Here is a 9,799-nt window from a genome sequence, read left to right as displayed (position 1 = left end):
TTGCCTCTCTCACGGTAGCCAGCCCAAGTGCTCCCCAAATACTGCTGCGAGAGTCACATCACATCCGCAGTCGCTGTTACCCCACCTGGAGCCCGAAATCTCGGCTTCAGGATGGGACGTCTCTTGCTCTGGGAGACTTGATTTCCCAGCCTCCAGGGTGACGGCAGGCTGGACGCTCTTGTCATTTATCTAACGAAAGAGAAAGGTGGGAAACAGAGGCATTATGCTCTTTTTCCACGACACTCGCTCTTACTGCCACTGTGGCTCTAGGTAATGATTCACTGCCACAAATATCCAAAAAACTAACCAAGGCAAAAGACAAGGGAAATTCACTGCCAAAAAACTTTGTGAATGCAGGGTTAATATTACCCGGCACTGGCTTGTGCACTCCCAGAATCTAGACTGTGGCTAACTTAAACATCTCAAAACCAGGAAATAAAAAGTTAAAGTAATGGCCACTAGTTCTTACATTATGCTTTTTCATTAGTAGATCTTGAAGTGCATTTCTAAGGGGGTCTGTATCATAATCCCCATTTTACAGAAGGGAAAATTGGATCACATAGCAGAAATGTGACTCACTCACCATCATTCAGCAGGCCAGCAGGCAATGCCAGCAATAACACTCAGGTCTTTTGAATGCTCTAGCCACTACACCACACTGCTCTGCCCAGCCTGGAACTGGGAGCTAGACCCCACCTGAGGTCAGATTCAACCAGGTAAACTCAATTTAGGGTAATTCAGTACCATAGTTTGTGCACGAAAACACAACACAAGGACAGGCAAAACAGAGCGATTGGCCCTTTGGTTCTGGAACCCCTCTGCACAGATCTGGTCACCCCATCTCAAAAATGGTATCTTGGAATTGGGAAAGGTGCAGAGAAGGGAAACAAAAACGATTAGGGTTGTGGAACAGCTTCCACTGGAGGAGAGATTAAGAAGACTGGAACTGTTCAGCTTGGAGAAGAGACAACTAAGGGGGGATCTGGTAGAGGTATATAAAATCCTTACTGGTGCGGAGAAAGTGAGTAAAGTGTAATTTACCCCTTCACGTAACACAAAAACTGGGAGTCACCTGATTAAATTAATAGGCAGCAGGTTTAATGCAAATAAGAGGAAGTACCTGTTCACACAATGCACAATGTGTGGAACTTGTTGCCAGGGGATGTTGTGAAGGCCAAAAGTATAACTGGGTTCAGAAAAGAATCTGCTAAGTTCATGAAGGATAAGGCCATCAATGGCTATTAGCCATGAGGGTCAGGGATGCAGCCCTATGCTCCAGTGTCCCTAAACCTCAAACTTCCAGAAGCATCTGGCACTGGTCACCGTCAGAGATAGGATTCCAGTCTAGGTGGACCATTAGTCTGACCCAATATGGCTGTTCTTATGGGCAAACTACGCCAAATTCACGCCACTGTCCCTACCTCAGCCTCGAACAAGCATACTAATTTTCAAGACAATCTGAACATGCACGTGGATTCTAGAGCACTGTGAAACACTAGAAATGTGACACTTCCAAATCAAAATGTTTGGGAACTTTCGCTGTATGAAAAATGTTGATATTTCAACTTCATCTCAATTTGTAACGGCAGCAAAGATGAAAACATCCAGATTTTCCACAGGAGACTGAAATGCTGATTTTTGCTCAGCTGTCTCCACTTCTGCAGTTTTTCACTCCCATACAGTTTGGGTGGAGGGCTACTTACAGAACAACACTGTATTATATGTAGAATGGGATGAATAGCTGATTTTTCAGTTTGGTGCCGGCTGCAAAAAATCAAAAAGAAAAAGTGGTTCGGATTGAACCGAATTTGAATTTTTGGGGAATTGCTAAAGTGTATTTGGGGCCTGTTCTAGAGGTAGGATTTGAACAAGGATCTTTTGTTTCCTGGCTGAGAACCCTAAAGAATGGGCTAAAAACTGGCCATGCAGCAACTCCTTCAGCCATTTTGTGACTGGCTAAAACCGTCTGTGTCAAATTCATGACTAGGTTTGGATTGACTGAAACTGCCTCTTTTGTTCAATAAAGTATTTATCTGAAAAATGTGCCCAGTTCTAATTATAAGTGAAAAAGTGAACCGAACCAGACAACTCACTCTGACTTCTCCACTCTCTCCCTTGTAGATGGAGATGTTGTAGCCATAGACGTGGATGGTGGTCAACCCAAGGTTGGAACTGTCCTGTTTCCCCATGTTGCTGTTCTTCTCCTTGATGGTGAAGGGCTCCAGGGTGGGATCACGGCCACAGTACTTGGCTATGGTATAGGTGCAGGTGTCTTGGACGTCCAGGGTCAGACCATCAAAGGTATAGTACTGGGAGGTCAGGGACCCCTGGCAGGTTCCCATGTAGTCATGGAAGCATATTGCCTGGCCATTCTTAATCCTGCATGTTTCCTTCTCCCGGCAATTCAGCGTTCTGCATGGATCTGAAAAAAAACATAATCTCCAATGGATTTTGCTGCGGAGTGAGGCCTGACATGGCCCCAGTGCTCAACAGAACTAGCTGGTGTGCCAGGCGTGGGATGGCTAACAGAACCCAGGGGCTGATCCAGATGAAGCTGAGCAACTGCAGCTCCCACTAACTCACAGACTTCAAAACCGGAAGGGACCATCACGATCATCTAGTCCGACCTCCTGCACATCACAGGCCACAGAACCTTACCCGCCCACTTGTATAACCAACTCCTAACCTCTGTCTGAATTACTGACGTCCTCAAATCATGATTTAAAGACTTCAAGGGACAGAGAATCTGCCATTTATTCTAGTTCAAACCAGCAAGTGGCCCGTGCCCCATGCTGCAGGGAAAGGCAACTCTCCCCCGCGATTCTCTGCAAACCTGACCTAGGGGAAAATTCCTTCCCAACCCCAAATATGGTGCTAGTTAGACCTTGTGTGTGTGTCTGCAAGACCCATCAGCCAGACACCTGGGAAAGAATTCTCTGTCATAACTCAGAGCTCTCCTCATCTAGTGTCCCATCACCGGCGGTTGGAAACATTTGCTATCAGCAGTCACTGATGGACCTCACATCATTGTGGGCAATCTTATCATACCATCCCCTCCATAAACTTAGTCTCAAAACAAGTTAGGTTTTTTGTCCCCACTGCTCCCCTTGGGAGGCTGTTCCGGAACTTCACTCCTCTGGTGGTTAGAAACTTTCATTTAATTTCAAGCCTAAACTTATTCATGGCCAGTTTATAGACATTTGTTCTTGTGTCAGCATTGACCCTTATGTGACTCCTCTCCCACCCTAGTGTTTATCTCTCTGACTTATTTATAGAGAACAATCCTGAGGTTGAATCAAGGGGAGAGAAGGAGGTTGCTAAGGAGAGGTGAGAGAATTCACAACACAGTACTCACCACTGGCACAAATGGCTGGGGAGCCATACGCCTTCTGGTTTCCGATCCCAACGCTCAGCAGGCCGAAGGGGGAGCTGGCATGCTCCACGTTATGGACCTGGAACCCTTTGCCAAGGCTGTATTCAGCCCAAGAGTATTCTGTGCCTGCAACTGGCCTCCACAGGACATTGCGCAGTGGTCTCTTATTGACGGTGACCCCTGCGGACTCCAATGTCTTGGCGATGATCAGCGCGTAGTTCTCAAACTCTTTGTGCCCGTAGATGTGATAGGACTGGCAGTAGCTTGAGACAGCTGGGATGGCCATGAAGAATGGGTTGTATCTGATGTTTCCTTTGATCCCACCATCGCAGAAGAAGATGACTTGGATCCCAGCGCTAGCGGAGAAGTACAAGGCATTGGAGCTAGGGATTCTGTACTGCACAGCCTTCGCAGCTTGCAGCTCCCTACTGCTCTTGCTCATCCCAACTTGAACTGCCACCTCAGTTGCTTGGGAGGTGGAGATGTAGACGATATCAGACTGCATCTCAAAGGACAACGGGGGCACGATGAAGGTGGTCCCCCAGCTGGAGACAGGCAGGAGCTGCTCCGACACGTGGTCACACTGGATGGATCTTGTCACACAGGTGTGTCCAACATAGACAGCCACAGGCTTCTGGGAAATGATTTTTGTGCCGGATATGTCCACTGGGCTCTGCAGCTGGACAGCCTGGTTTGCCTCCAGCTTGATGGTAAGCCTCCTCCCTCCGAGGTGCGTCTTTCCTTGGAAAATGACAGCCCCTTTCAGGTGCACATCAACTGTCGTGGGGCCCTCCCAGGCTACAATGGCAACCTCTCCATAGCGATCCATGCTCATGGTCGGCGTGACAACATAATATTCTATTCCCAAACTCTGCACTGGGTAGACGGGGGTGGTGTCGGCTGAGTTGGGTTTGGAGTTGAGAGAGAGGACGGAGACATCATAGTCAGCCCGGACAATGACTGTGTTGTCGAAGATTTTGGCCCCTACCATCTCAGCATTGGGTGGGATTATCACCGTTGCAGTCTGGCCAGCATTCACCTGGAGAGACACCCTGAGTGCCGGCTTCTTCATGGAGATGGTGATCGATGTGGCCGGGGCATAGCCTGTGATGAGTAGCCGGAAGTCACTGTTGAGTGTTTGCTGTAAGCCGTTCTGCATGAAAGCCGTGATGAATTCTCTTCCAAGAAATCTTGGAGGGGAAGACCCCAGAATTTCCCCAGATACCACACTAAGTGGAAGGTTAGGCATGCCTGGAGAGACAAGTGGAAGAAGAAGACAGCTGTTGTTCTAGGATTTGCATTACTGATCATGGCCCACAGAACAAGAAGATGAGTTTTTGAAGTAAGCATAAGAGAAGCAACTGCAGATGGATATAGACAGACGCGGGAGAATAAGGGAACAGCCAATGAGACAACACCACTCAGCATGGCGGGTTGTCAGATGATCAGCGGCGTAACCATTGTCAAGATTTTTGTTGTCCTCATGGCAGGATTTGAAGGTGGAGAATGTGCTGGCTTTGTGAAGGTTTGTGGGCTGCTCCTGCCAACCATACAGGGCAGCGTGGGTGAAAGCACAAAGGGGCTTGTTTGGAAATTGGTACAGGAGCCCATCACATGCTCTGATGAAAGGAGTTATTGTCATTTGGCGCCAGCTCCATTACAACTCAGCCTACAATTAGAGCCAGGGGAGGCTGAATGGTTTATAAAGAGACCCACCGCTGTTGCCGTGAACTGAAGCACTAAGACAAATCCACAAGGATCTGCTGGCTCGTGCAGTCTGTTATTGCCGAGTGTTCGGAGAGCTGGGCAAATGAGGAACAAGAGTCATGTGGACGGGGCTCAGCAACCTGGGTTTAGTCCCCAGATCTGCTTGGATCAGCACTGACTATAAGGGAAGCGCAACCCCAAATAAGTCCCCCCACCCTGCTCCCCACAGCACAGCACCCCCTGCTCAGACCCCGCCCCACTCCCCACAGCACAGCACCCCCTGCTGATTCCCCACTCCGCTCCCCACAGCACAGCACCCCCTGCTCAGCCCCCGTCCTACTCTGCACAGCACAGCGCCCCCTGTTGAGCCCCTGCCCCACTCCTCACAGCACAGCGCCCCCTGCTCAGCCTCCCATCCTGCTCCCTGCAGCATGGCGAACCCCGTCAGGACTCCTGGGTTCTATCCTGGATCTGGGAGGAAAGTGGGAAAGTAAAAGCTACATGATCCCAAACTCCTGGGCATCACCCACAGTTAGTTAATGAGCTTCTCATGCTGCGAAGAAAGAGAAAGAGGTGTCTTTGTGAGCCCTGGATAACTCACCCCAGAGCACGACCATCCTGGCCCACAGGAGCAGATTCGCCTTTCCAAGCCCCATGTCCAAGCGCATTGTCCAGTGGCTGGAAGACACATCTCAAATTAACGGCGAGCACATAGCGCGCTGCACAGAAACAGCCCAGGGCTGAGATTCCCTGATGCAACCCCTGAGGCTGGGAAGAAATGTCCTCCCATGGTCTGGTTTTTATAGCAGACTTAGCTGCTCTTACAGAGGCAATGTTGCTTGATGAGTAGCCTGCTGGGCTAGAGGGTGTGAGTCGAGGTTCTATTCCTGCCACTGCTCAGGTGATTTTTGGTAAGTCGTGCCCCTCCCCATGCCTCAGTTGCCCATCTGTACAAGGGGGATAATGATACTGCCCTCCTTTGTAAAGTGCTTTGAGATCTACTGGTGAACAGCGCTGGATGTTATTAAGTAGCTTAGATACTTATGTGGCCTTCCATTAGCAAAGCACATCACAGTCATCATGGTGCTTACCCTGGGGGTACAGGGAAGTGTTGGTGACCCCGGTACACAGGGAGGCTAAGTGACTTGCGCAAGGATACCCTGCAAGTCGGTAGCTTAATAAGGACTTGATGCCATTGCACCTAAGAGATAGGTTAGTGCCCTAATCACTCATGCCCCTTTAGGAAGCATCATACCCAGTTTTTCACCTGTGGCACTCAAAGCACATTACAAAGGCAGCTGTGAGCATTATCTCTATTTTCTACACAGGGAAAGTGAGACACAGACAGAGGAAGTTACTTTCCCTAAAGTCAACTAGCAGTGCAGCCAGGATGAGAACCCAGGTGGCCAGAGTCCCAGGCCAGGAGTCTAGCCCACCACCTTTCTCCGAGCCAGCGGATAAATTGAAGAGTGATTCAAGGGGGGAAAAAACATTTTTTCCTTAAGACGCAATCAGCCTGTGGAACACACTGCCACATGACCTAATCAAGGCAAAGCACTCGGCAGGACTTGCCAAAGGCTTAGACATGTCTGTTGATAATAAACCCCTCCATGGTCATCCCAGGTAGGATTGGGGGGGGGGCCTCACAATCTAGGACACAAGCCAACCACTCATGAGCCACGGAGGAAACATCCTCTCTAGGCAGGTCTTTTGGGGAGATTCAGGTCTCTTCTCCTGGAGCTGCCTGGCTCAAGATCGGCAGCAGGATTCCGGGCTGGATGGATTAGTTGCAATCAGCCTCTCAACAAACAGCAGCAGCTACTGCGCCAGAACAAGACACCGCTAGCGCACTTACCTCCAGCCCTTTTGATTTATCGCAGCAAAGGTGGAGCAGAAGAGGGAGCTGTCCACTTTGTCCCTCTCCCTCTGTCTGTATCTCTGCTTCTGCTTCTTCCCTTTATATAGGGACCAAATGCCAAACCCTTGTGATGATGAACTAACTGGGAAAGGTTCCCTCGGCTCCATTGGGACTGGAGTTTCACCATCACCTGCTAGACCCAAATGGGAAGTGAGTAGCAGCCTGGCCTCTCACTTCAGGGAGGCTTTGACTGACTCATATTTGGTCATCAGGAGGCCAGCTGTAATTAACCAGGGGGAGAGGTGTGGGTTTGTTCATTTTCTTCAGATCTGGGAAAGCTTGTCCCTTTCTCCAGCAGAAGTTGGTCCAATAAAAGAGATTACCTCACCCATCTTGTCTCTCTCATTTATTGGGTACCAGGACACAGACAGAATTAACTAGCCCAGCACTGGCTGAACTTGTGAATTTCAGATGTACCTATGGAGCTGCCCAGTTTCTTAGATCCAAAACAAATTAGAAGTTTAGTGGCCAGGGAATTGAGCGACAAGTTTGCTAAGGAGCCAGCCATACATTCAGGAATCTGCACAGGGGACAAGCCGGGATTCCCCTTGCAGCTGCAGGGAAAGCTGGGTGCGGTTTATTGTCTGGGCAGCCCAGAGCCAAGATGTCTGGTGGTTGTTTGCCAGAAGGGAGTGGAAACAGATGCTGCCCCCAGGGAAAAGCCAAGTCATAGAAACAATAGCAATAGAGTTTAAAACACCAGAAAAACAAATTACAACGAAGTGGAAAAAGTGAAAAGAAAGAAAAAATAGGGAAGGGAAAATAAAAAATACAGAAGTAGCAAAAAGTGAAATTATTATATGATACAAGAAAGATAACAGATAATGCCCCCCTTCTTGCACCCTGTGGGACTATCAAGAGGAATCATGTCTTTGTGCATATAGACTAGTGCCGATAGGCTCTGGGTTTTATTCCCAGATCTGCCACAGATTTAAAATCTCAATGTGACTCAGTTTCCCTGGCTGACCAGTGGCAATACTAGTCCCCCTGTGTCTGGGAGGCAGTGTGGCCCAGTGGATACATGCTGGACTAGGACTCCTAGCTTCTACTTCTGGCACAGCTGCTGTGTGATCTTCCCCTCACTTTCTCTCACCACCCTTAGTCTGTTTAGATTGTTAAGATCCTCATGACCTGTCTCTCGCTATGCACAACACTTAGCAGAATGGCCCTGAAATTGCAGGATCTCATGTTCCCCTGTAATACAAATGAGGACGTATGGCTCTTTTTCCAAACCATCCCATAGAAGTTAATCTCTGCTGTAAGACGAGGTGTACTGGTTTTAAACAGCCTATATTGTTATGGCAGCATCTACAGGCCCCACTGAGATGATGGCCGGGCACTGACCAGACACATAGCGAGAGAGAGTCCCTGTCCCAGCTAGGATTGCCAGGTGTCCAGGTTTTGGCCAAAAAGTCTGGTCAAAAAGGGGACCCGGCCGTGTCCAGTCAGATGTACTGATGAGCCACTGAAAGCCCAGTTACCAAGAGCAGGGAGTGGGGGAGTGGCAGCCTGTCGCCCAGCCCTGGAGAGGCTCCTGTGGCAGCACACAAGTACAGGGCGGCCCCGTTGGGGAGCACGGTTTGCAGGGCTGTGACAGAGGACAGAGTGTGGGGGCCCATGCCGAGCAGGGTATGGCACATTCCCCAGGAGGGACGGATCGCGAGCTGCCCAGCCAGCCAGCGCTTCCCCCGGCCGTGCTCTCAGGCAGCTCCAGGGCGGGGAGGACTCAAGCGGGCAGGAAAGGAGGCTGCTGGACAGACAACGCAGAGGGAGGTGGGAGGCTGCTGTGCAGGGCGGCCGTGTCTTAGCTCATCAGTGGGGCTGCCTGGCTGCTCCCATGCGGCCGCGACGCCCTTCTGACCTGCTCTCCCAGACAGCCTGCTGGATCTGGGGTTTGCAAGTCCCTTGCGACTGCTCACGTTGGAGTTGCCCCAGGTTTAGAGAAGTGCCACTGGGACGGGAAGCTGCTTGTTAGGCCTTCTCTTAAAGGGAAGAGGCCAAATTCAGACCCAAATTCAGACCCATGATAAGAAGAGGGCCCAAGGCTGTTAACTCCTAGGGACGGGTCTCCTGCTTATGCCAGGCCTGAATTTCATAGAATCATAGAATCATAGAATATCAGGGTTGGAAGGGACCCCAGAAGGTCATCTAGTCCAACCCCCTGCTCAAAGCAGGACCAAGTCCCAGTTAAATCATCCCAGCCAGGGCTTTGTCAAGCCTGACCTTAAAAACCTCTAAGGAAGGAGATTCTACCACCTCCCTAGGTAACGCATTCCAGTGTTTCACCACCCTCTTAGTGAAAAAGTTTTTCCTAATATCCAATCTAAACCTCCCCCATTGCAACTTGAGACCATTACTCCTCGTTCTGTCATCTGCTACCATTGAGAACAGTCTAGAGCCATCCTCTTTGAAACCCCCTTTCAGGTAGTTGAAAGCAGCTATCAAATCCCCCCTCATTCTTCTCTTCTGCAGACTAAACAATCCCAGCTCCCTCAGCCTCTCCTCATAAGTCATGTGCTCTAGACCCCTAATCATTTTTGTTGCCCTTCGCTGTACTCTTTCCAATTTATCCACATCCTTCCTGTAGTGTGGGGCCCAAAACTGGACACAGTACTCCAGATGAGGCCTCACCAGTGTCGAATAGAGGGGAACGATCACGTCCCTCGATCTGCTCGCTATGCCCCTACTTATACATCCCAAAATGCCATTGGCCTTCTTGGCAACAAGGGCACACTGCTGACTCATATCCAGCTTCTCGTCCACTGTCACCCCTAGGTCCTTTTCCGCAGAACTGCTGCCGA

At 49.8% G+C, this 9,799-nt stretch overlaps 1 protein-coding gene across 1 annotated transcript; it reads right to left on the bottom strand.

Moving 5' to 3' along the window:
• Positions 1 to 9: 9 nt before the first annotated feature.
• On the bottom strand, positions 10 to 7,015 carry LOC122457432 (IgGFc-binding protein-like). Its single transcript, XM_043502306.1, has 5 exons — positions 6,936 to 7,015; positions 5,682 to 5,758; positions 3,356 to 4,624; positions 2,094 to 2,422; positions 10 to 189 (listed from the first exon to the last, which is right to left on the bottom strand). The coding sequence occupies exons 2-5, from the start codon at positions 5,746 to 5,748 to the stop codon at positions 10 to 12; spliced, it is 1,845 nt and encodes a 614-aa protein (XP_043358241.1). The 5' UTR covers positions 5,749 to 5,758; positions 6,936 to 7,015.
• Positions 7,016 to 9,799: the final 2,784 nt, after the last annotated feature.

The sequence above is a fragment of the Dermochelys coriacea genome, chromosome 24 (genome assembly GCF_009764565.3).
Source record: "Dermochelys coriacea isolate rDerCor1 chromosome 24, rDerCor1.pri.v4, whole genome shotgun sequence".
NCBI classification, from domain to species: Eukaryota; Metazoa; Chordata; order Testudines; family Dermochelyidae; genus Dermochelys; species Dermochelys coriacea.
Note: the sequence above shows the minus strand (reverse complement) of the source record. Positions and strands in the feature narration are given on the sequence as shown.

Excerpts from the sequence above, each read along its gene's own strand:
- LOC122457432 (XM_043502306.1), bottom strand. The coding sequence starts at position 5,748 with ATGCGCTTGGACATGGGGCTTGGAAAGGCGAATCTGCTCCTGTGGGCC. Across the intron at positions 4,625-5,681 it reads CAGGATGGTCGTGCTCTGGG|GCATGCCTAACCTTCCACTT; the intron begins GTGAGTTATCCA and ends TTGTCTCTCCAG. Across the intron at positions 190-2,093 it reads GAGAGAGTGGAGAAGTCAGA|ATAAATGACAAGAGCGTCCA; the intron begins GTGAGTTGTCTG and ends CTCTTTCGTTAG.